This window comes from Mytilus edulis, chromosome 13 (assembly GCF_963676685.1).
Source record: "Mytilus edulis chromosome 13, xbMytEdul2.2, whole genome shotgun sequence".
Lineage (NCBI taxonomy): Eukaryota > Metazoa > Mollusca > Bivalvia > Mytilida > Mytilidae > Mytilus > Mytilus edulis.
In genome coordinates, this window is record NC_092356.1 from 11,400,259 (window position 1) to 11,427,468 (window position 27,210).

The window sequence follows — 27,210 nt, forward strand, 5'->3', positions numbered from 1 at the left end:
AACTGCTGCAACCTTTACTGACATTTATTTAAATTGAAAAATATTGAGAAAAAAACTACTGCTCATTCTTGGAGGCCGTACGGTGACCTATATTTGATAATGTCTGAGTCATTGTGTCTTTTGTGAAGAATTGTCTCAATGGCAATCATACCACATCCTTTTCTATACATTCCCGTTTGAATAGTTTTACACTAGTAATTTTTGGGCCCTTTATAGCTAGTCGTTCGGTGTGAGCCAAGGCTCTGTGTTGAAGGCCGTACATTGACCTATAATGGTATACTTTTTTAAATTGTTATTTGGATGGAGAGTTGTCTCATTGGCACTCACACCACATCTTCCTATATCTATTATCTATCAAAATCAACGTCTAAAAGATATCACTGCATGTAGTCTACCTTTAATTTACAGTACATCTTTATCCCGACCTTTGTTTTAATTTTTTTTAAATTGAAGATAATACTTTGGTTATTTTTCAGCTTACCCTTTGTGCATTTTTTTCTGACAAGAATTGCAAGGAACCTGTGTAGAACTTATTTAAAAGATTTTCAGAGTATTATAAATATAAAGTTTAGTAGGTAATCAATCCAACATTCAGGATTATATAAAGTATTTTATCCTGCATCTTGTCACAATTATAACATATTATGCCATATATCTATCATTAGGGCTAATATTTTATCTGGAATTGTTTAAACATAGTCATATTTGTAATAGCTGATTGTATAAAGTCTGATATCTTGATTCATCCACTATTCGGCCGTTTTGACACATATAATTACAAAACCAACATCATATAAATTTGTTTGCACATATAACATACGGGAAAATGCACATTATTCATATTATATAAGGATATTTGCACATCATATAAGTATAATTGTACATCATATCAGTATATTTTAACACCATAATAGGATATTTGAACATCTATAAGTACAATTTACACATCATATAAGTATTATTGCACATCATATCAGTATATGTGAACACCATATAAGAATATTTGCACATACTGTCAACTTGACACCACATACAGGTGTTTACACATAATATAATATTAAGTACACATTATGTAAAGGTAGGTCTCATCGTAGAATGAAAATTGGCATGACAAGACATGTAGTTTTGAAGTTCCATAATCAGACAAATTAGGAAATATAAGATTATGTATTGCGACGACATTAAAATATTTGATACATAATATTCTATTATTTTGTACAGTATTTCGATTCTTAACTATTTTAATGCAATAAATGGAGAGCGAGAAGATATGATATCATAATTAGAATATTACAAAATTGTCAGCTTCATCTATATGTGTTGCTGTCTTATTTGTGTATAATATTTAAATCATGTAATAATGTAAATCTAGGTTTTGGGAAACGTTGTATTAATCATTACAAACTAGTTTTACCTTGATTTTCAAGACTATCAGAGAGTCCATGTCCCCGTTTTCATGCAACTTGACTTACCAGCTTCATGGAACAGAACCACAGTGTTGGAGTATCTCGACGAATTAAGGTTGAACAGAACATCTGATATGAATATACGAATTATGTCAGTTTCACCTGATGACCTTAAGGTTTTTTCAGAGATCGCAAGGAACGTTCTTGGAAAAGTAGATTTACTTAAACAAGAAGTCAACAGGATTATTTCTGGAATGCTTGTAGATGTAGCAAGTGACATGAAACACATTGATGACGTTGTTGTTAGTCTAACAATACCAGAGTTTACAGGTACAAAAATTAATGTGGTTGTTGTCTTTTCGCTAAGGAATCATATAATTTTCCATGGCATGGTCTCAGAAGTAACACTATGTAATACGCTTAGGAATTATTACAATGACTACTCAATAAACAAAAAAAAATAAACAAAAAAAAACATGCAAATTATTTTAGCAAATAGGTCCAAAAAAAAAGTTGATAGATATTACATTTGACGATGACGTTTTTTTTTTTCATCGTTGAAAATACACACTGCATATAGTATACACTTCCCGATAAAGTAAAAATAAAGTAAATATAGATACAATATCAACCAAAATAGAAACAACACTGTAAAACCTTTTTTGACCGAATCGCACCACAGGATATACCTGCACTAGGAATATACGAATGTAAAAAGTTAAAAACCAGATTGGCGAACAATATCTTTGTAAAATACTTGTATATAATAAGGTAGTTTTCTCTCTCAAAATTTGTATAAAACCCTCCTTCAAAACATTGATGCAACAGCGGCATTTGTAAAAGAGGGACAAAAGATACCAAAGGGACAGTCAAACTCATAAATCGAAGAAAAAAAACAACATGACAACGCCTGGCTTAAAATGAAAGAAGACAAACAGACAAACAATAGAACAAATGACACAACGTAGAAAACTTAACAATAGTAAATTATTCTACATGATGAATTTATTAGGTCTTTCCACTTTTCTGTGGAAAGAACTATTGTTTTTCTTCTGATTATTAGGTCTTTCCACTTTTCTGTGGAAAAACCTATTGTTTTTCTTCTGATTATTTTTTTTTCTTCCGCCTAATTTTGTTCTTGCGATAAATATTTGTTTCGCAATATGTCGCTTAGATATTTGGTATATGATATCGAACAGTTTATGCGCTTTTGAAATTTACCCTGCGTAACCGAATACTTTTCTTTGTAGGAGTTATCTCTCCAAACACTGTTTTCCTTGTGATCACGACTCCTTCGCAACCGTAAAAGATTACGACAAATTTATTTTACAAAATTGCTCGTTATATCCTAAGCATGATTTGTCCAATTTCGACCGAAGCAATATGAACGCTCCATATGAGAGTTATTTCCCCTTTTGTATTTGAAATTTTGAAATGTATTTTAAACTGGAACACCATAAGTGATAGAGACCTAGGATCTTTTGATTTGAGGTCCTTGGTCCAAAAAAATGAAAATTAGGTCAAGGTCAAAGGTCAAGGTCATTTTCTAATTTTTGAATTAGGCTTATTTCCACTCATTTCCAGAAACTGTATAAGATATCGACAAATTATTTTGACTAAATTGTTAGTTGCGACATGTCGTACCTTAATAATTTTAGTTGAAAGGGTGCATAGACAATGAATGGGAGTTTTTGCCCCTATCATATCTAAAATTATGTGTAAAGTGATATAACCTATTAACCATACATATTAGAGACCTAGGGTCTTTTGATTTGAGATCCTCAGTTTGTGACCTTGAAATTGAAGTCAAGGTCATAGGTTTATTCGACGTTCTAGATTTTGACCTTTGCTTTGAATTCATATCTATACAGCATAAAGCCATATGAACTGACATTTTAGACTGATTTTTAATATTTTAATATCAAAATAGATATTAACTGGTGGAAAGACCTTCAATTGTTCTCTGAACAATTGGTTTTTAATTTTTTTATTTTCTTCCGCCTAATTTTGTTCTTGCGATAAACACTTGTTTCGCAATATGTCGCTTAGATATTTGGTATATGATATCGAACAGTTTATGCGCTTTTGAAATTTACCCTGTGTAACCGAATACTTTTCTTTGTAGGAGTTATCTCCCCATACACTGTTTTCCTTGTGTCCACTACTCCTTCGCTACCGTAAAATATTACGACAATTTAAAGAGTTTTATGTTTGTTTGAATTCCAACCAACCAACCAACCAACCAACCAACCAATCAATCAATCAATCAGTGCATGAATGTTTCTGTCTCATGTGTTTAATCAAGATCTTCTTTGTTTCTTTTTCGCTGTTTCAATTGCCCTATCTAACGTGTTTAATCAATCAATCAATCAATCAATCAATCAATCAATCAATCAACCAACCAACCAACCAATCAATCAATCAATCAGTGCATGAATGTTTCTGTCTCATGTGTTTAATCAAGATCTTTTTTGTTTCTTTTTCGCTGTTTCAATTGCCCTATCTAACATGTTAAATCAATCAATCAATCAATCAATCAATCAATCAATCAATCAATCAATCAATCAATCAATCAACCAACCAACCAACCAACCAACCAACCAACCAACCAACCAATCAATCAATCAATCAGTGCATGCAATTTTCTGTCTCATGTGTTTAATCAAGATCTTTTTTGTTTCTTTTTCGCTGTTGAAATTGACCCTATCCAACGTGTTTAATCAACCAACCAATTAACCAATCAATCAATCAATCAACCAATCAACCAATCGATCAACCAACCAATCAATCAATCAACCAACCAATCAACCAACCAACCAACCAACCAACCAACCAATCAATCAATCAATCATAGTATGTATGCTTCCGTTATGTGTGTTTAATACGGGGTCCAAGTTCTCATTTGGGTTTTTTCGCTTGTTTCAAGAAAAAAAATCCACATGTACTCTAAAACTATAAGTCCAATGGACCTGCAAATTTGCAGGCAGCAGGGCATACATGTACTAAAGGTTCATAAAAAACTTGGTGCAGATATCTCTCAAGACTTTTCCTAGAGAAAAGAAATGGCAATGACGGAAAAATCGCTTGCTAGGTCCGTAAATCTCAGTAAAAACCTACAATAAAATGTCCGCTCCGAGATTGAAATACCAATCTGTGCTGAAAAATGTACATTATCAGAAAATAATCATTAAATGTGTTTTAAAGTTACACCGGATCGATAAAATCCAAATCATGCACTGCCCGTGAACTGTGATCAAAATGTCAATTTGCTACAATGACAAAAGAAATACATTGTGTACATTCCGTCTCTATACATGTTGTCTGTCCAACGTCCTCACCTAAAAAGGAATAAAAATACTAAGTTTTCGTTATTATAAATCCGCGTCACGTGATGTCTCCTCAATCTGGCGCGCGCGCTGTACCTAAAAAATAAAATAAAAACTTTCCAAACTAAACATGAAACTTCTCCGGTAACAATAATATAGACCTCATACAGAAACAAACAAACAAACAAACAAACACCCCCATTCAATCAATTTCAAAGGGGGAAAGACCGCCTCCAATTGCTTTTTAAAAGCAATTAATTTATATTTGTATTTGGATTTGTTTACTTCTACCTAAATTTACATAAACTTATTCTAACTAATTTAAAATTTGTTTCAAGTCATATACATCTAATTGTTTTGGATTATATCATATTAAATATGAGGCCGATTTCATTTTTGCAGAGTCGATACCATTACAGTTATCTTTCCAGCTTGATGTTCAACTAAGAAAAAAGTTTGAACTACAATCAATTCGAGATTTTGGAAATCGTGATTGTTTAATCACCAATGACCTTTTGGTGTTTACTGATCATGTCCGCAACCGATTACTCATTTACAATTTTAATGGAAGTTATATTCGAAACATCCGATTGTTTGGTACACCTGTGAGTATATTGGTAACAAACCAAATCGATGTTGCTGTTTCATATAATCAAGAGTTTATAGACATTATCAGTATCAAAACTGGAAAAGTAAAGAATATTATTAAAACCAGTGGTATTATTGGCGGGATATCTTATCAAAACGGATTGATGTATGTTGTTATAAATTACCAGACAGTTGATGTAATAGATCTGACAGGAAAAATAATCCGATCTTTATCTTTATCTTTATATCGCCCTGATAACATGCTTGAATCAACGGTTGGCTGTTTATCAACTGATACAGACAGCTTGTTCCTGACATATCCCTTAAATAATACTTTATACTGTTGTGACTTTAATGGATCAGACAGATGGACATTTACTGATGATAAGATGATTCAGCCGAGTGGGATTACAACAGATCAGAATGGTAATGTGTATGTGTCTTGTTATAAATCAAACAATGTTATAGTGGTATCATCGGAAGGCAAACATCACAAAGAATTACTTAATAAGAAAGATAGATTGCATAACCCAACGGGGATATATTACAACAAATCAAATGACTGTCTGTTGGTGTGCAATGAAGGGAATTGTAATGCATTTTTGTTTGATGTAAAGCATTCAGCTAAAAATGAATAAATGAAATTTAAGTGATAGAATTTATATGTTTTTTTTTAAAGTACAAAACACATTAGAAAATAAACTTTATCAGTTACTGTCTGATATGGTACTTTTTTATAACATATGTAAGTAGATGCTTCAATATGCTTTTTTGAATAAATTTTATAAAAGAACAATGGCACATGTACAATGGTGATTAATACTAGGGGAGCCGAACTCAACATTGTATTGCTCCTTTTTTTAGTGTCTTCATTCTTTCTAATTCATTAGTTTGATGTGTAATGATTTTTTGAATGACGTTTTTTTTTTCGTTGTTTTTATTTGGATATAAGGAGATGCTTATTTGTTTGTTCGATGTATAACTTTTGATCTTCCTTTGGTTTCTTCTGTTTCTGTTCTAAGACTAAGATACATCTGAATGTTTTTGATTCTTTTTGATTAGTTGATGAAAAGGGCAGATCACCAATAGTTTAAAAGTTCATTAACAACTTACTTGATTCTAGTAAGCTAAAAGTTTGAAATGATTTGCTATTTTAAAGGAAATTGTCCTGACTCTTATGGTATTTCAATTGGGATGGCAAATGGGTCGCTGTTTATCATCCATGGGCAAATTAAAGGCAACATAAAGACATTATGTAATTGTTTTAAATTTAACCCCGGTTTGAACAACTTACACGACGGAAAGCCATTTTTAAACATGATGTTACAAAATATAGGCCGACATTTCAACTTAACAGGACACATTATTATGACTCTTAGTCTAGCCCAAGGAAGAATTTTTTTCCGAGTGCCTGATCTTCGGTTCTCAAAGCAATCAGTTGTTTACATAAATTCTAATGACTAAGCCAGTTGTATTTAAATTGGGATTTCCTTGTCTCGTTGTTGAAAATTTTCGAATACTATTTTTTTGCCTGGTAAAATAAGTTCATTATAGTAATCTATCTAAATCAGATTGCCGAAATAAGAGAATTGTAACTTAAAATTTATTTCAATCGACAATTGAAAAGTAGATGTGGTTGTGTTGCCTTCTGTCATTATGAGAGCAGTCATTGGAAGCCGGTTGTGTCGAATAATTGTTTTTGGTAACACCACTTGTGACGTTAACACGTTATGACATCAAATTCAGTGTTTCTCTTTCTTGTTTATTCGCTTCTTAAATCATCATGTATGTCAAATAAGTGCATAATATATATGAATCAGATTTAGGAAGAATTAGTTACGAGAATTGTAACTTTAATTTTAATGAAATCTATAATCGAAAAATATATATGGTTCTCTTTAGTCATTATGATAGCAGTCAAAGGAAGCCTGTTGGGTAGAGTACTTGTTATTGGTAACGCTAATTGTAACTTCAAAATGTACGCAAATCAAACTAAGTGTTTCTTATTCTTGGTATTGCGCTTTTTAAATCGGCATGTGCAAATAGTTTTTTTTCTAGCTTTAAAACCACATATAATTTATCAATTATACTTAAAAGATTAAATATTGGACAGAAAATTCGAATCGACACATATCGTTACGGTTAAAGAAGTCGGAATAAAGCAAACGTTTGGACCTGCTGACAAACCAATAAAACAAAAATGATAGTTAAATGTTGGTATCATGGATAATGAAAACGCATAACAGTTTAATCAACTCGACATTTGAATATTACAGTAGTATTTGGTTGTCTTATGTCATTATTGTAAGGTAGTCGTTACTAGAGTCGAATAATGTCTGTGTCTAGGTGGGACATTACAAACATAAACCCTTGAACTTTTACATTTTCCTTATGAACTCCGATGATGTTGTCTGCTCTATGGTCGAGTTGTTGTCGCCTTGACACATTCTCCATTTTCATTCTCAATTTGATCCAATTTCGACAATTAATCAGGCTAAAAGATCAAAGCTTTTCAATATGATGATCGGATGAGTGCCTATTGAAGTTTCTTCCAAACACCAGTGTTTTGCGAACTTATTCGGTTTTATACAAGGATTTTGTCACCTGTATACAATGTCATGATAAATGCTTACATTGGATTAGAGCAGTTTTCGGTTAGAATTTTACTCCCATCTCTGCCTTAAACTTCATTAAATTCAGTTTCTCAACCAGTTCAGAACTTATTGGTTGGTTTAAAAAGGAGGCATCTTAGTAATGTAAAGAAGTTACACCAAGGCAAGACTAATTATTTACCTCTATTTATATTACTTATTGCACATATTATAGTCATACAAATATAAATCAGCTGCAAATTGCCCTGCAATGATAAAAAGTTTATGAAGTTGTGCATCTAAGAATAAGTGTGCATCTGGTGCAGAAAAAATGGTACCGTTTATGTTCTGACAGCCCTTAAAACACAAATTATATTTATCTTTATTGAACGCTTCATCGGCTTTGTTTTCTTCTCCGTTCGATATCAGATATCAAACACGATATAACTACAATAAAAACAAATGTACGAATGGTTATGATGTTACTTCACTGAACCAATTTGCGCAGAGTTAAGCGCTCACAAACATGTTGGGATGTACAAGTACCCAGCCACGTCTACTCTGTGTTTTTGAATTTTTATTTGTATCCATCTAATGAGTAAAGCCTTTTAGAACTGATTTAATAGTTTCTTCTTATGTTGTAATGTTACATCACTGTCGAATGTTAGAGGAGGGTTAGGATCCCGCTGCCATTCTGTATATGTGTCTGTCCCAAGTCAAGAGCCTGTGATTCAGTGGTTTTTGGTTTGTGCTGTGTTACATATTAGTTTTTTTTACATCAATAAGGCCCTTAATTTTCTCGTTTGATCTGTTGGATATTTGTGATTTTGGGGCCTTTTATAGCTGACTATGCGGTATGGGCTTTGATAATTGTTAGATTATATAGATTAATACTTTATTTAATAGTTATCGCACAAGGACGTAGTGTGTCAGTGTAAGATCACCCCGATAACCGGAGGCCTGAGGGTGATCTAACACTGACACACCAAGTCCAAGTGGGATAAGTATTTTACATCCTAGCTGTTTTAGATTAGACGAAAAAACATTTACAATTCATAAAATCTAGTTTAGAACGCCACACAACCATTATAATATACTTGATATATTACTATATGATGTATACCCTTTATGACCCCCGAACACGATGAGTAGATATCAAACAATGTCGACTCGCCCCACTTGCCAATCGACCCACACTATATCGCCACTTTATAGAAAAATCGCCCCACTCTTGTTTACTGACTCGTCCCACTTTTGAAAAAGAGAAAAAATCAAATTGAACAATCAGTCTAACAACTCACTTATTAACGAAAATGGTTTTAACCCCACTGAATAAAGGTCTGACAACTAGCCCCACTTATAACAAGATCTTGCTTCCTTTAAGTATGTCAAATTACTATTTGTTTGTATCCAGTCATTCTGGTGTAGTGGTATGTGTCGTGGCTTGATATGCTAAAGGTCTTGAGTTCGAATCCCAGCATATACACTGGATTTTTTCTACGAGAATTTTGATAGATAGTCTTTTCCTTATAAATAAGTATAAGTTCTATAGTGGATTTGACATTCCCGCCAAAATGTTACAGAACAAAGGAAAGCATATATAACAAAGAAACTCAAACTGGGGTAATCTGGTAGGGGTGATCCGCCTCAGATTACCCCTGTTAGAACAAAGGAGCTAGGATGTAATTTGCAATCATACTGCATAGTTATTTTTCTTTATTTACCCAACTATTACAGATTCGGTTTAAACGACATAGATATAGGAAGATGTGGTATGAGTGCCAATGAGACAACTCTCCATCCAAATAACAATTTATAAAAGTAAACCATTATAGGTCAATGTTTACTGAAACAATGATAAATTAGTCGGTTTTCTAGCAATATTACAATGGAAATTGGTGCATATTATTTTCTTTTGATCTGTTTTTACATTGTCAGACAGGTTTGCGGATCTTAGCAAAATGTTTACTATGCTATTAGTTGTTTGTCGAATATCTAACCAATCATTGAAAAGGAATCAATAACTTTGCTGTGGTATATGATTTAAATGGTCAGTCGATTGAGATCTGCCTTAGTATGGCCAGTACCAGTTACTGAAGAGACATGTATTGTCGAAATGCGCATCTGGTGCAAGAAAATTGGTACCGTTAATTTTATTACTACCACTGGGTCGATGCCTCTGCTGGTGGACTATTAGTCCCCGAGGGTATCACCAGCCCAGTAGCCAGTACTTCGGTACTGGCATGAAAATACGGATTGTTTGTGTTATTTAAATTTGCTGTTACAAAATATTAGAAATTATTTTAAATTAAGGAATGTATCTCCCTCATGCAAAGCTCTGATTCCTTTCACTGATTTGGCTTTACTTTTTGGACCTTTTGGATTATTGCTCTTCATCTTTTATATAAGGTTTGGATTTCAAATATTTTGGCCACGAGCATCACTGAAGAGACATGTATTGTCGAAATGCGCATCTGGTGCAAGAAAATTGGTACCGTTAATTTTATTACTACCACTGGGTCGATGCCTCTGCTGGTGGACTATTAGTCCCCGAGGGTATCACCAGCCCAGTAGCCAGTACTTCGGTACTGGCATAAAAATACGGATTGTTTGTGTTATTTAAATTTGCTGTTATAAAATATTAGAAATTATTTTGAATTAAGGAATGTATCTCCCTCATGCAAAGCTCTGATTCCTTTCACTGATTTGGCTTTACTTTTTGGACCTTTTGGATTATTGCTCTTCATCTTTTATATAAGGTTTGGATTTCAAATATTTTGGCCACGAGCATCACTGAAGAGACATGTATTGTCAAAATGCGCATCTGGTGCAAGAAAATTGGTACCGTTAATTTTATTACTACCACTGGGTCGATGCCTCTGCTGGTGGACTATTAGTCCCCGAGGGTATCACCAACCCAGTAGCCAGTACTTCGGTACTGGCATGAAAATACGGATTGTTTGTGTTATTTAAATTTGCTGTTACAAAATATTAGAAATTATTTTAAATTAAGGAATGCATCTCCCTCATGCAAAGCTCTGATTCCTTTCACTGATTTGGCTTTACTTTTTGGACCTTTTGGATTATTGCTCTTCATCTTTTATATAAGCTTTGGATTTCAAATATTTTGGCCACGAGCATCACTGAAGAGACATGTATTGTCGAAATGCGCATCTGGTGCAACAAAATTGGTACCGTTAATTTTATTACTACCACTGGGTCGATGCCTCTGCTGGTGGACTATTAGTCCCCGATGGTATTACCAGCCCAGTAGCCAGTACTTCGGTACTGGCATGAAAATACGGATTGTTTGTGTTATTTAAATTTGCTGTTACAAAATATTAGAAATTATTTTAAATTAAGGAATGTATCTCCCTCATGCAAAGCTCTGATTCCTTTCACTGATTTGGCTTTACTTTTTGGACCTTTTGCATTATTGCTCTTCATCTTTTATATAAGGTTTGGATTTCAAATATTTTGGCCACGAGCATCACTGAAGAGACATGTATTGTCGAAATGCGCATCTGGTGCAAGAAAATTGGTACCGTTAATTTTATTAAGTGTCTGTTAAAATTCTGGGCATTCAGGATGTGTTTGCAAGTCAGACATCGTTTGTTTCTGCATACATTTCAGGAGTCCACAGACGAAGGGCCTGCTTTAGATGATAAATCAGCTCTCACCATTGAGTCTTCAACGCTTTTGGGCCTATGAAAAGCCAGTATATTTGGCTTTGGGAGGTCTAGGAAGGATTGGATGTTTTCAATTTCTTTTCAATTTTTTGCGGATTAGGTGTGATAACTTTTGAGTCCCCGAGGGTATCACCAGCCCAGTTGCCAGTACTTCGGTACTGCCCTGAAAATACGGATTTTTTGTATTATTAAAATTTGCTGTTACAAAATGTTAGAAATTTTTATAAATTAAGGAATGTATCTCTCTCTTGCATAGCTCTCATTCTTTTCGCGGATTTGGCTATACTTTTTGGACCTTTTGGATTAAAGCTCTTCATCTTTTATACAAGCTTTGGATTTCAAATATTTTGGTCACGAGCAACACTAAAGAGACGTGTATTGTCAAAATGCGCATCTGGTGCAGGAAAATTGGTACCGTTAATGTTATTATCAAATTTATATTATTTATTTGTTGGCCTTTTTATCTTTATATTGTAAAAGTTCACTCCGCTGATGTTGTTAGCACGAGGGAAATCTTTATCAATGTCTTTTTTACTTTATAGCTCCGATTTTAAGGTGACAGCGAAGTAATCGCCGTTTTTGCAGTGTTATTGGTAGAGCAAATCCGTTTTATTCGTATGGCATGGCTGAACGGAATGATCTTGATGTAATTTTTAGGATGAAAATTCAACGGAAAACGATATTTATGTTTGTCTGTGGGATTGCATTACAGATCTGTTAATACGATTCCATCTTACATGCGTAGAAGTGTCAAAAAAATGTGATCTTAGAGTCAGAGATTTCATAAGTAAACAGAATATAATTTATATACAAAAATTGAAATCATTTTCACACTACATAAATATTAGTTTCATCATTTTTATAGATTTGTTGACTTAATAACAAGTACTTATTTAATAGACACCTGACTACAATAACCTGTTGTTTGACTGATTTTCCAGCCAAGAACATGAAGAAGGTGGTTAAAAGGATAAAATAATCGACTTTCTTTCAGTCCGTTTCATTGCCCAATCACAGTTATGCGTGTCAGTGTAACTCTGTTACTAACAATGTTGTATTATCTAACACTACGGAGAACCATAAAAAAAAAAGCGAATAGAGGCAATGATGTACATAATTATGACTACAGCTCATAATACCGTACTGTTTTTCTTTCTATAACATGTATAAAAACATAAAAGAAAAAAACGCTAGCTAAAAATTTTAAGCATTGGGATAACAAGGAAAAATCGGAAGTTACTGACACAACTTAAAAATGTTGGTGACAATATACAATAATATAATATGTTGTCTCTTTACATGTAGCGTGACCAATAGATTTATCATTGACAATTCTACCATTGATAGTACAAAGGTTTACACATAGTAAAAATAATCCTTTACCAAACTTGTCTAACTTTGTTTTTTGTCTTTATTAAATCTTGTAATTGAAATATTAAATTGTTTTGAAAAGTTCGTACTACAACCATTTCTATTTATCTTGTCCAAATGAAAATTAATAAGTTTTTTGTCTTTATTAAATCTTGTAATTGAAATATTAAATTGTTTTGAAAAGTTCGTACTAAAACCATTTCTAGTTATCTTGTCCAAATGAAAATAATTACACATATGGTCATCTATACCAGTAAAATCTGATACAACATTAGTGCGTGCATAAAAATTCCCTAACAAACACAATTAAAAAAAATCATGAGTCTTGGACATAAAATCAATAATATCATTTTCAATTATATCAACACGTTCAATAGAACTATAATTTCTACACTCTGATTGAATATTAAAGGCCTGACTTGATCTATAAAAATTACCATGTGGTAAGCAATAAAATCTATATGGGATGGGAGGAACTTGTTGTTATCAACATCCTATTTATAAATATACACATCATTTGTTTACAATAATAACACATGGCTGTATCTGAATGATAAATTTTATGTATCTTTGTAACCATGGTAACAGAAATGTACATTTGTAAGTATAATTAAAATTGCAATAAGTGATAAAAATTAATAAGTATGAATTATTTACAGTAAATACCTAAATTATAATTACAGAAATAGAAAAACAAAAATTTACAGAAAAAAGTACACAGTATTAAATTGCTTTTAGTGTGATATAATCTGACATAATGTCTATCTTGCTATCAAGTTCTTCTTAAGATGCTATCTCTTGTAAAAGTGCTATGTCAGTTGAATATTTATACTCCTTTTGTATGTGCTGACTGTGGACGTTGAAAAATGATGCACGATTTTAATCACGAATAACCGCTATTCCTGATCCACTACATGTAATCCCATGATTTACTCTACTGTTCACACAGTAATCCTCTGTGGGTAAATAAGGAGGGGAGGACCAAGAAAATACACGAGGTATCTCTTTATCGTTATATTTTAGGCTTGTTTTGCAAACATGTCCTTTTTTACATTTTTGTAGGCTTATGTATTTCTTTACAACATCTTGCCTGCCAAGCAATAACCGATATAACGTCGCTGGGCTTCTAAAATGTCGTACATGACTTTTTTGGCTAAAAATACTTTTTGACACCAATGGTCTGGGCGGGAGAAAATCTTTGGTATTACAAAATAGCATACAGTTAGACCAATCAAAATGTGTGAAATAAGACATATTACAAAATTGCCAATGTCAGTTGTTTGTAAAGTTTGCTTCCAAAATGTTGTATGAAAACTTGAAAATCGTGGTAGAATGGCTTTGGGAAAAAAATAATTGTACATTTCTTTATTTCTGTGAAAAGAATTTAAGTTCTTGGATAATCCTGAAATGTAAAAGTTTTTATTTCACTGCTATTTACAAAATTGTTCAAGTTCACATACGACATTTTGGAAGCATGCATTTTGCCAAATTTTTCAAAGCCTGTTTGTGAGATATTTTTTTCTTGAAAAATTTGTAATTTACAACATTTTAGAAGCCCAGCGACGATAAGCCTCTTAAATGAATCTTCTGCAGTAAGAAACATATGTAGGTTTGTGTCTCCTTTCTTAGCTCTGATGAATGTGGATGGACAGGGTTCTTCTTGAAACTCTTTTGACTGGGTGTTACTAGTATCATTCTCTTCATTCCATTTTTGCAGTAAAGCTTCAATAACCTGCAGGTTTCACATAGGTTTTTTTGGTTTTTTTCAATTCTTGTCTAATTGAAGCAAATTTTCCAAAAAAATTATCCTTCTTTTCCACAGTACATGACACTTCAATCCGAAAACACGGAGTTCTCTTTCTAGCTTTTTCTCACTTTCTGACATTTTCAACAAAGTTCATTTTCAAAAGTTACTATAAGAAATACTATAAGAAAGGCTGAGGAGGTAATTTTGTCTGACATATGAATCAATCTATTTAATTTAAAAAGGGGTATATAAATACTCAAGTCAAATTTATTAATATATATGTAACATATTTTAATAATAATTATTTGAGATATATGTTCCTTACAAGAAGCCATACTATTTCTCATTGGATTCTATTTATACCCCCAGTCTTGTCTTTAACTGTACCAAAAATAACAGGGTACGAGCCAATAGAAATAAAAATGTCTTTAAATAAAACTGCAACACCACCCGATTTCACTTGACATTATGTTCAAAGGGACCAAAGCTGGAAAATTTGTAAAATTTATGACATTTTAACAAACATGCTTTATTCTTGACAAGCAAAAAATAAAATACAAAAATACCGCTCCAAGTAATATTACATCAAATGCTAGACAATACTTCTCAAATCAACAGATTTCAATTTTGGGCTTAACTAACATACATTGAAGGATTCAAATTTAATATAATTAAATGTGGTATCTGATTTTGAATAGTCAGTACCAGTACAGTTCACGTCGAAGCCATATTTAATGTCCAACTGTTCCTCTTGCCGTCCTTATTCTAAAGCAAAAAGGGCCAGTGCTTTAAAGTCATAATGATCCTTAGTTACCTATCATATGAACCGGAAGAATTATTTTGTAAACCGTAAGTTGCAAATGATTTTCCTCATTTCAAGCAAACATATATATGTTTTTCTCTCGAATCAGTGTTATGGTAGCTTTCACATTGACAGTGGCAGTTGTATTTTGTACACTTGAAGTAGGCAAATATCTTTCTTATTTCAAACGAAATATAGAAACCATATATTTTTAGTCAGTTTATTGAGCTATTAAACGACATCGGAAATTGTATTTACACATGTGCAGTAGTAGCTTATCTTCCTTATTTGAAGTGTAAATATATAGAATCAATATATATTTTGAATAAAAAAAAGTAAGTTATTATTTGACAATATCAGTTTCCTTTTTTTAAAAACCAGAAACAGCTGATCAAATACCTAATGCCAGAGAAAGAAATATCATTCATTTTACATTTTTACAATCAATGAGAGAAATGTTATTTTCTGACTTTATTAAAATCAAAACCTCTTTCTTCTAATCAAATCTTTTTTTTTTATTTCTTTTTTTAAACCTTGATCATCAACTTGCGCGGTAGAAAGACATCAATTGATTTCTGGACAGTTGGGTTTTAATTCGTTATTTAATTTTTGCCTGTTCAGAGTTTTATATAGAGTCCACATTAAAAAAATTCTTGAAACAAGTAGAGCAGACCATCTTTCCCATCATTTTTTTTTATCTAGCTCATTCTTCGAAATTTAACTCAGACATACTAATTGTAATTATCTACCTTATTTTTTTGATATTTGTTTTCTTGCAAATTTAATATATTCAAACAATTCGGTATAATACTATTTAAAGGTAAACTATAACTATATTTAGATCTACACTCATTTCCCGGTCGCCATTTTGAGAAGAATTTTAACAGATCATTAGGTAACAATCTACATAAAAATAATGAGATGTGGTAAATGTATGACTATCAATGGGACAACTAAACTGTTTCATCACTGAATAAATACGTAAAGAGTTGAAAAATACAATTATAGTACAGCAAATGCATGGTAATAAATAGAAGTCAATTTCATTTATCTTTAAATACCTTTAACGTTTAAAATACCATTAAGTATGTCAATATCCCCGTACAGAAAGTGTTATTTCATAGTTGACTCTACTTGACAAGCAATGAAAGTTTTTAGATTTCTGTATATGAATAAATCAGTGCATTGAAACGTTATGGGCTGTATGACGAAACAGGAACTACAAATAACTACTCAGATCATGCTTCATGGAAGATTAACAAGGCATTGCAAAAAGCGTTACAAAAGTATGTGTTGTAGTAGTAAAATATATTATATGCATAATTTTCTTTCATTTCTCGACACATTCAATTAAAGGAAATCGTTCTGTGGTATAATTGGACAGGAAAATGTCAAAAATTTGGCTTCCTAATTAAAATTTACGTTTTTGTAAGTGTTAATAACTATTGTTGATAACTAAGTTGATAACTATTTACACCACTGGGTCGATGCCACTGCTGGTGGACGTTTCGTCCCCGAGGGTATCACCAGCCCAGTAGTCAGCACTTCGGTGTTGACATGAATATCAATAATGTGATCATTTTTATAAATTTCCTGATACAAAACTTTGAATTTTTCGAAAAAAACTAAGGATTTTCTTGTCCCAGGAATAGATTACCTTAGCCGTATTTGGCACATCTTTTTGGAGTTTTGGATCCTCTATGCTCTCCGGCTTTGTATTGTTTGGCTTTATAGCTTTTTTGATATGGGCGTCACTGGTGAGTCTTGTGTGGACGAGGAGCGCGTCTGGCGTACTGAATTATAGTCCTGGTACTTTTGATAACTATTTACACCACTGGGTCGATGCCACTGCTGGTGGACGTTTCGTCCCCGAGGGTATCACCAGCCCAGTAGTCAGCACTTCGGTGTTGACATGTATATCAATAATGTGATCATTTTTATAAATTTCCTGATACAAAACTTTGAATTTTTCGAAAAAACTAAGGATTTTCTTGTCCCAGGAATAGATTACCTTAGCCGTATTTGGCACATCTTTTTGGAGTTTTGGATCCTCTATGCTCTTCGGCTTTGTATTGTTTGGCTTTATAGCTATTTTGATATGGGCGTCACTGGTGAGTCTTGTGTGGACGAGGCGCGCGTCTGGCGTACTGAATTATAGTCCTGGTACTTTTGATAACTATTAATACAAATGTAATTTGTTTCCCAATTCTTTGATAAGACGCTAGTAGCTAAAGGATTTACAGAAAAACATATCTTAAAGCTTTGCACAGAAGGGACATGAACATATTTGTTATGAAGACAATATAGACATTTTACAGCTTATTTGTCTCTGAAAACGAATATTTACAAAGTTTACCAACTGGTGGATTTTATGGTGTTTCAACGAGTTAATTTATTTTACCAATTCTGAAAGAGTTTCTAGTTCAGTCTCTTCTCGTTTTTCCTGTGGTCTTTGAGTTCTTTGTTATTTTAGAGTTAATTTTCAAAGTGATGCGTTGTGATTTTGTAAAATTCACAGAACAAGAAATTCAATATTGAGCAGAGTTTCCTGTCATTTAAAAAAATAATATTTAAAGGTGTTTTTATTGTTTACAAGATTGTCAGAGTATGTCAGATTCACAGATAGAACTGTTGGACCGAGTTTGTTTATTGAAGTCGGAATTTTTAAAGTTCTTGAAACCATCAGATGTTATATTTAACATACAAGGACTGGAAGGTACTTTTAAGTATACATCTTTAAAATCTGATCTAGTGCCCCTTCTATGTTATCTGAAGATCCTAACCTAATAACATAAGTTGTTAAATAAAACTGTGTTTTTATCAGTTTCTTGGAATAGACTACCATACAAAAGAGGGGCGAAAAATACCAGAGGAACAGTCAAACCCATAAATCGAAACAAACTGACAACGCCATGGCTAAAAAATAGAAAGACTAAAGACTAAGCAACACGAACCCCACCAAAACTGGGGGTGATCTCAGGTGCTCCGGAAGGGTATTAAGCAGATCCTGCTCAATATGAGGCACCCGTCGTGTTGCTCATGTTATTACAAACCCGGTAAATAGTCTAATTCGGTAGGTTACATTGTTGGTGAAAAGGGAAGTGGATTGTAGTTACGACATAAGGAACATATCCGATATAATCTGTGAAACGGTTATTCCATAACGGTCAACCAACTCGTGATGGCGTCCGTAAAAATTCGTAAAATGCCAAAAAAATACTTTTAAAGTTCCTACTTATATTCTAAAATGTACCTTTTAATTTGTATATAATATATATGTTGTACAGCATGTCTATTGTATTATGTTTTCCAAAACAATGTGCTATTATCGTAATTATTAATATTTTAATTTTCAATGAAATTTCAAAAGACTCTACCTGTGCCACCATATGTGTTATTTGTTACCCTAGTAAATATTAAGTGAATATTATCTTATGAATATATCAGGATGTACGCCATATATGTTTCTTCCATTGTGCCATCTGTTATGATGCTGTCTTATAAAAGTCTTGTCGTTCGTTTATAGATGACTTTATCAACGAAATATTTGAGCTTGATAAAATTAACAGGAAAGAAGCTTGCGATAAATTGCTTAAGAAAATAGCTGACAGAACTGACCTTCTTCCAAAATTCATATTGGCGTTATCCGATAGAGGTGAGGCGTATTTGGTAGATTATAGTACAACATTCGAAATTAAAGCATAGTGTAAAGAAATAAGTGTCCACAAATGAATATAAAATCAAACATACCATGATGAAAGTTTATTTTCATGTCAACTCTTGTTCTATTTCATACTCTTTAATGAACAAATTTAAAATAATATGTACACATATTGATATTGCTTACTTATTTTTGTGATGAATACTGTATCAACATTTAGATAGTTGAGTAAGAGAAACAGACTGTTTAATGTTCTGAATGAAAAGATGTTAATGTTTTTCAGGTTATCAAAGATTTGTTGATCCTATTAGCAACATTTATCCAGACAGAGGGCGAACGTTTTGTCAAGAATACTTTGAATTTATAATTAATTACCTATCAGGAGATTTAGTTGATGTATTAGAACCCTTGCAGCTTTGTGCATATTTATATAAATATAGATGTATTGATCAAGGTGACAAAGAAGCAATTGAAGCAATGCAGTGCTCAAAAGGAAGAACTGCTGCGTGTCGAGAAATGCTTCTGGCTGTGAAACGTAGGAAAGATAATTGGGCATTACTTCTTTTAGAAGCGACCAAAGAGACACAAGAATATGTAAAGTTAAAAATGGAACCATCAGCATCTCAGGGTAAAGAAATAGTTTTCACAAATACTTCATATATGTCAAGCTATTTCGTTTTGATAACTTGTAATATGAGCCCCGTTAGAAAACTATGTTTTGTAAAGAACATGTATTATAACTCCTATGGACATATTTTGGAAGGATAGGAAGGATTGAGTAATAAATAAAAGATATATGAATGCTGTGGCTAAATTTATGGTAGATAAAAAACGAAACTATTGTTTTTTTCTATGATAACTTCCGGTGTACACATTTACTAGTATAGTTCATTCTGTTAATCGTATTTCTATGTACTAGTAATCTTTAATAAATCGAATAGTTACAACGCTCAATGTTGATTGTTGAATGCTTACTTTCATAATAGACTGGGGCTTTTTTCTTCGATTTTTTATGTTTCTAATTTTGGTGCAGAGTATAAACATAAGCTGTAATATGTAATAAGACTTAGTAGTGAATGTTGATTCAGAGATTTGTTTGAGTACACTATTTGAATGTTTTGCGAACGCAATACTTATTTGGCTGACCTTTGGTGAATATATATATCGCATACAACCATGAATATGAAGTAAGTTTCTTTGCAGTGCTGAGTTGAAACCTGTGAGTATTTATTTTATTTGTCATACACGTACGTCCAGAGTTCAAAACATCGAATTCCGAATGAGGTAAGTATAGTACAACAACGCGTGCTATCTTGCTAAATCAGCAGTCACAATATTGCATCGTATTCTAACACATGATGTTTACATTACATCATTACTATTATGATTAATTCTTTTTTAGAAAGACATACGCTGTTATTTTGAAAACTCAATCACTTTGTTAAAAGTAGCATATGTAACTGTTTCTTCGGTACTAAAATACTCTAGTCTGTTGTAGAAGAGTTAGAAAGAACTGATATATTGCTCGCTAGCACAAAACAGCGTAATCACAGTGATTCGACACTTTCAGAGGGAGGTATGTCAGAGCTATTTATTGCCATTTATGGCATACTATAGGGTATGCGTTTTGCTCATTGTAGAAGGTCGCTTAATTTCACCTCATGTTGGGTCTGGTGAAACCTCTCTTAGCGACATGAATTTCATATTTTCTTTTTATCACAATGAACTAGCAGTTTGAAAGAAATATATATATATCACTCAGTCCATGGGTCAAATACATATCATTATAAAATTATTGACCGTAAACTTACAGTTTGCACATTTATTTATTTTGTTTCATGGGCATTTTATTTATATCTACATCTTACTTTGATAAGTAGTTGACATGCATTTTTGGGACAGTCCATTAATACTTCACGACTAGATTTTTTTTTCATTTTGTTGTCAGTAGAAATGATAAGAAACATTACATCGGCAATATAACTGAAAATGTAATAAACATTGATGAAGGTCTCAAAGAATTTCCTTAAAATCAGATGCATTGTGAGTCTTGCAGATAAGTATTTTGTTAATGGGATATTAAATTCAGCATTTGACATTTTTAGCCGAACAAATTTATCTATTTTATATAAACTGCTGTTGTTTTTTGTTTGGTCGGGTTGTTGTCTCTTTGACACATTTCCCATTTCCATTCTCAATTTTATTGCATTTGTAAAAATTGAACGATAGCAGAATATATTTCAAATAAAACACATCAAGATTGATATGTTGATGAGATACAAATGTGTACACATTTGACACTATGCATTGTAGCTTTCACTCTTCATTTTTTGTTAAATAACTCTCTATAAAAAAGTAAGCTAACAAAAATACCAAGTCAAATTAAAAACGGGAAGTTCCAAATTTAATAACAAAATCAAAATTTAAATTTAAAACACAGCAAACGAATAGAATACAACTGTCATATTCCTCACTCGGTACAGGCAGTTCCTTATGTAGAAAATACTTAATATAACCTGGGTTTGTAGCTAGCTGAACTGTTCACTTGTGAGACAGTCGCTTAAAATCGCATTATTCTTACAACAAAGTGTGAACAAATCAAACAGACATAATAGGAAAAATGTCAAAAATAGTAGTATAGCAGTCAGTATTGTGTTATAATCTTAATCGCTATACAAACAAACAAATATCAAAACAGTTATGTTACCTTTAGCTTGATTTGTATATAAGTCTACAATATATTTTAACTACTCGAATAGCATTTATAACTTCATACTGGTTCAATACTATATGTTTATCTTATTTTTGTTTAAACATTATTACTAGACACTACAATTAGTATAAGTTGTACATAGATTTTAACCAAATTTACCTAAATTTACATTAACTTATCAGTCAGAGTATGTTTCACGTCATATACATTATCCATTAATATTTTTGAATTATGTCATCTAAAATATTGGTGTATTTTTACAGAATTAGTACCATTCAAGTCATCTTTTCAATTTGATGTTAAACTGCGAAAGAAATTTCAATTACAATCAACTCCAGATCTGGTAATTAGTGATTGTATTATTACCAATGAGCAGTTGGTGTTTACTGGTTATTTCAGCGAAAGATTACATATCTACAATATTTATGGAAGTTACAATCGTGAACTTAAATTGTTTAATAGACCACAATGTATTACTGTAATAAACGACGACGATGTGGCAGTCTCATATGATCAAAAGTTTGTAGAAATAATAAATATCAGTACAGATCAAGTGAAGAATAAAATTGTAACACGTGGTTATTCATGCAAACTATCTTATCAAAACGGCCTAATGTATGTTGTTATTGATTACCACACAATAGATGTAATGACTATGACAGGAGAAATAATCAGATCTTTTCATTGTCCTTTAAAATCATCGGTACAATGCCTATCCCCTGATACGGACAGCATGTGCATAACTTATCCCTTCAACTTTGCTTTATACTGCTGTGACTTGTATGGATCAAACAGATGGAATTGTACTTTTGGGACGAAAATAAAGCCGCGGCATGTTACAACTGATGGAAAAGGTAATGTTTATATTTTATGTTATGAATCTAACAATGTGATTGTGCTATCACCTGATGGTAAACATTATAAGGAACTATTTACTGATAAAGAAGGAATGCAAATCCCGACAATAATTTATTATGACAAATCAAACGACTGTTTGTTGGTGTATGATAGTGGGACTTGTGATGCGTTTTTATTTGATGTGACGTGTTCAACTTAAAGTGAATGCATAGCAATTTAGTGAAGTTAAGTGCATATTGTTTTACATTAGATTAATGACTTCTTTTCTCAATTGATTGTTATTCTGTAATACAACTATTTTTCATATATATGTTATACTTATAAATGTTTTAACCCACGAAATTTTATGAAATAATAAATGTAAACCAGATGACCTTTTCTGAAATTTTGGGATGGCTTGATAGACACCCAATGACAAATTAAATGTATATAAGGGACAAGAGAATCATAATATGAATGAACATAAACCTTGCTGCGAACGGAACCTTTACGCAGATCCATATTTTCATTATGCTATTTCACAACCTAACCATGGTAAGAGACTGTGTCATCCTCGCTGTACATATAATATTGTCTCCAAGTACACCAGTCCTTACTCTATTCTCTAAATTTTTATTTTGCAAATCTGAGACTAGAGCGGATGATTCAAATTCAAATTTTTGTTTTGAAACGGCCAAAGTTCAGCCTTACCTTAACAATTCTATGAGAGTCGGATTAAATTTCTTTATATTGACACAATGTGTGAACAGTACCAAAAGACATAATAAGTGAGAGAAAAAAAATGTCAGAAATAACGGTACAGCAGTCAACATTGAGTTATAATCTTAATAACAATAAAAACAAACATACATATCAACAAAGAAAAACAGAAAGGCAAATATACAAAGGCCTTAATTAAAAATACAAGAATACAAAACTTTACACAAACCATAGAGACGGTATGTATACCATTGTATAGGTACGAAGCTACGTCAAATGGATATTACCAAAACTAGAATTAACAGTGAAAGTAATAATTTACAAATACAAATAAAAGAATACCACATGCAAAAAACCTAATAAAGATGAAAAACAACGTAAGTACTTAGCATGAAGACTTGACAACCATCATGTTTTATATGTGAAGTTGAAACGGAATACTAATCAACAAGGTCTTGTTACCTTCCGATGATTTTTTTAAACACAACGTTCTTTTAGATAACCCTGGTTCATCAACTATTTGCCCAGATTTATGTTTATGTTTATCAAAGTCTTAGTACAGCTGCAAGCCCTTTAAAACTGAATTAGTTGGTAATTGTATATCCCATATGCAGGTGAAGTTGTTATATTGCTATCAAGGGGGAGGAAATTGATAACTTCAAAATTAAATCCTCTCGTTTTTCATAGGTTATGACACTTTGATGACCGATTACCTTAAATCTTAAATTGGTGGTATAAGTCTAAATATGATGCAGAGGATGACGTGTCTATTGTTTCTTTAATTTTTAGTACTGTGATTTAAATGAAGTGGTGTACTATTATCTTATCTATGTATGTAGTTATCTGTTCTGAGTGTTTTGCGATTATTTGTACTTTATTCTTGTCATGTAATGTTGTCATTTAAACAACATTTTTAACAATGTCATATAAGCAGGAGGTTTTGATAGCAATAACACCAGGTACATCCTACAGAATTTCCTTAAATGACTGTACCAAGTCAGGAATATGACAGTTGTATCAAATAGTCCGTTTTGTTTTGTTGCAGTTCCCTGTTTCTGTTGTTCTGTTGTTTCCCTCTTTTAGTTGATGTGTGTCCTTCGGTTTTGATTGTGATCCGGATATGTTTTCGCTTGAGATATGTATGACTGTTGAAGATCGAAATAAAATTGTTGACTGTATGATAATATTACAATATCCAAAGTCCTTTATTATTTAGGTGTAATGTAGCCATTATTTTGTTTTTCTTTAATATCAAAACTGAAAAGACAAATGTTTCTTCAATAATATAAAACATACTTTTGCCTCGTTTAACTCAAGATACAATCCACAAATCAATGTTTTATAATAACGAGAACTGCAACTTTTATTGCATTCAACATTTTAATATGATGTGTTGTCTGTTGCATTCTTGTTACTTGTACGTGTTGGTGGAGCTGATAAGTGTTTACATGTCCAGATTGGTTGACATTCAAAATATATGCTCCTATAACTTCCGAATTATTAATTACGAACATACAACCTTCAGTCTTGTATAAAACAGACAAGTAAAGGAGGACAGGTTTTCAGTTTTTTAATGTTATATCAGAAAAGTTGTTTTTGAAGTTTATCTCAAACACAAGTTTATAGCAAGATTATTCGGTATAAAAACTAATACAAGTTTCCTGTCACGCGTTATGCTTCAAGTGCATTGACGATTTACACACAAGTTTTAGTTACAAATTGATCTTACATTAATATATAACTTAATCATGTTAATATTAAATTTGATAAGGAACTTCCATTTTGAATTTTCCTTGGGTTTCGATATTCATTTTATATATATATATATGACCTTAGCTTCTAATTACATTTATTGGTCTTTAACTGATATGTTCGTTCATTCGCTTTGAAAAAGAAGTTAAACATTACTCATAACTAAGTCACATTTGGTTTATCCGACATTTTGTCGTTTAAACGACTTCTGTATTATGTACGCCAGAGGTGAAAGCTCTGATACAAAATTGATTAAATCGTAGATAATGGTTTATGAATGCAACATTTGAATATAGCTGTCTTTTGTAAATAGTTTTCTCAAATCAACTAACTTAAGTTTTACAATTAACTAAACACAGACAAGTCTTCTTAGTAACCTACATTTTCTAACGTCAGGTATTTATGCATCGAAAGTAGCCTCCTTCTATTCTCTAAATATGAAATTGTGGCCTTTTTATCATTTGATTAATCGATTAACTGCATGTTCTATATTCGTCATATGTATACAATATATATTACTGCTTTCTTAGTATTATTTTGTCTCCCTTTATTATATCTGACAAACATTCACAACATCTACTTGTTTCATACAAGTGATGGAATTTCTGTTTTTCCTTTATTATATTCAGAATGGACTCAAACCTAGTTGCAAAAACTATTGTTCTCATATATGTCCAAATAATATGGGATGCAATATCAACTACCAATGCCACTAATCTAAAATAGTTTGCTCTTTTCGTGGGTGGCATATCTGTAAACAAATTCAATTTTAATAGTAATATATATTTTCTTAAATTTTTATTTAATAGATTGAGATTTTGCCATTTGCCATTTTCGAATTTTGCTTGGAGTTAGCTATTTTTTGTTATATTTCTTAATCATAATCCAAAGATAAAGATTTCATATTTTATATTTTTGACTATAAACAAGAAGTTGAACTGCGATAAGGCAAACTCGTTTTAGCTTCATGAAAAACCAAATATAAGAACGCAAAACCGGAGCATCCAGCCAACATTGTTATTGTTGCATTAACTATAAAAAGGAAAATAACAAAAATATTCCTGACTTGGTAAATATCTTTCCTTACGGAGAAAATGGTTGATTTAACCTTGTTGTATAGATAGCTACACTTCTTACTTGTATTAACAGTCGCATAAAATTCCTTTATATTTACAACTATTTGGAGCACAACAAGCAGAGATAATTGGAAGAATTGCCTATAAATCATACCGTAAAACCGACCTTTATCATTTTGTTTTAAACCTCATGCAGACGATCATACAAAGTGTACCAGGAAGTTATCTTTTTTTCATTTTAATACCTGCTGATAGCAATGTCTTGGATTTGCGGTATTGTTTATATGGTAAAAATAGAGTCATGTGTGTAAAGGCATAATGAAGGTAAGTATCTAGGCCAACCGGATTAGAGATTTTGCAAACCAGAACGAGATTTTTGGGGGGCTTATTTGAAAGAAAAATGCCAAGCAACTTTAAGAATTTATTGGAAACTAATGAAACTAAGCGGTGACAAAGTTAAGTTCCAAATCAATGCAAAATAGAGCACTATACTCCTCGAAAGTAACAAATAGTCAAATAATAAAAAGTGATTGTCGAATAGCTTTTAACGTATAGAAAGTTTTCATTATACATGAACTTATTTGATTTAATGAACAGACATTTCAAATTAAAATATAAACATAATGCAGTTTAGTAATCATGTACACTGTATAGATCAAACCGACTCTAATTGTTTGTATTTGCACTCTGATGCTAACAGAAGGTAGGTCTGAGGGAGGGGGTAATTATAATTGCATTGTACATAATATGTTATGACAAAATAGCATGTTATTGTAAACTAACAAACTGTTTACAGATTTCAAGACAGACATCGATCTTTTCATTTAGGAAACTAACTCTCCTGAAGAAAGACGAAATAATCAATTTTAGAGCTTTAAAATGTTATTACAAACCCGGAAAATGGGTAATTCGATAGGTCACATTTGTTAAA

General features: G+C 32.1%; 2 protein-coding genes and 1 long non-coding RNA gene across 4 annotated transcripts in view; all 3 read left to right on the top strand.

The window, feature by feature from the left end:
• LOC139502092 (uncharacterized) overlaps positions 1-6,113 on the top strand; it is a 36,281-nt gene extending 30,168 nt beyond the window's left edge. For both annotated transcript variants that reach the window (XM_071291447.1, XM_071291448.1), the window contains 2 exons: positions 1,428-1,736; positions 5,135-6,113. In XM_071291447.1, the coding sequence (XP_071147548.1) occupies positions 1,428-1,736; positions 5,135-5,958 (1,133 nt within the window). In that variant the 3' untranslated portion in view covers positions 5,959-6,113. The remainder of the gene's footprint in view (positions 1-1,427; positions 1,737-5,134) is intronic.
• A 12,007-nt stretch (positions 6,114-18,120) lies between these two features.
• Positions 18,121-20,054, top strand: LOC139500834 (uncharacterized). The gene is made up of 3 exons (XM_071289709.1): positions 18,121-18,236; positions 19,047-19,175; positions 19,465-20,054. Exons 1-3 carry the CDS (start codon positions 18,128-18,130, stop codon positions 19,947-19,949), a joined length of 723 nt encoding a protein of 240 aa, XP_071145810.1. The 5' UTR covers positions 18,121-18,127; the 3' UTR covers positions 19,950-20,054.
• A 3-nt stretch (positions 20,055-20,057) lies between these two features.
• On the top strand, positions 20,058-22,643 carry LOC139500835 (uncharacterized). Its single transcript, XR_011658376.1, has 2 exons — positions 20,058-20,757; positions 22,158-22,643. It is a non-coding gene; the product is annotated as an uncharacterized lncRNA (long non-coding RNA).
• The last annotated feature ends 4,567 nt before the right edge of the window (positions 22,644-27,210 follow it).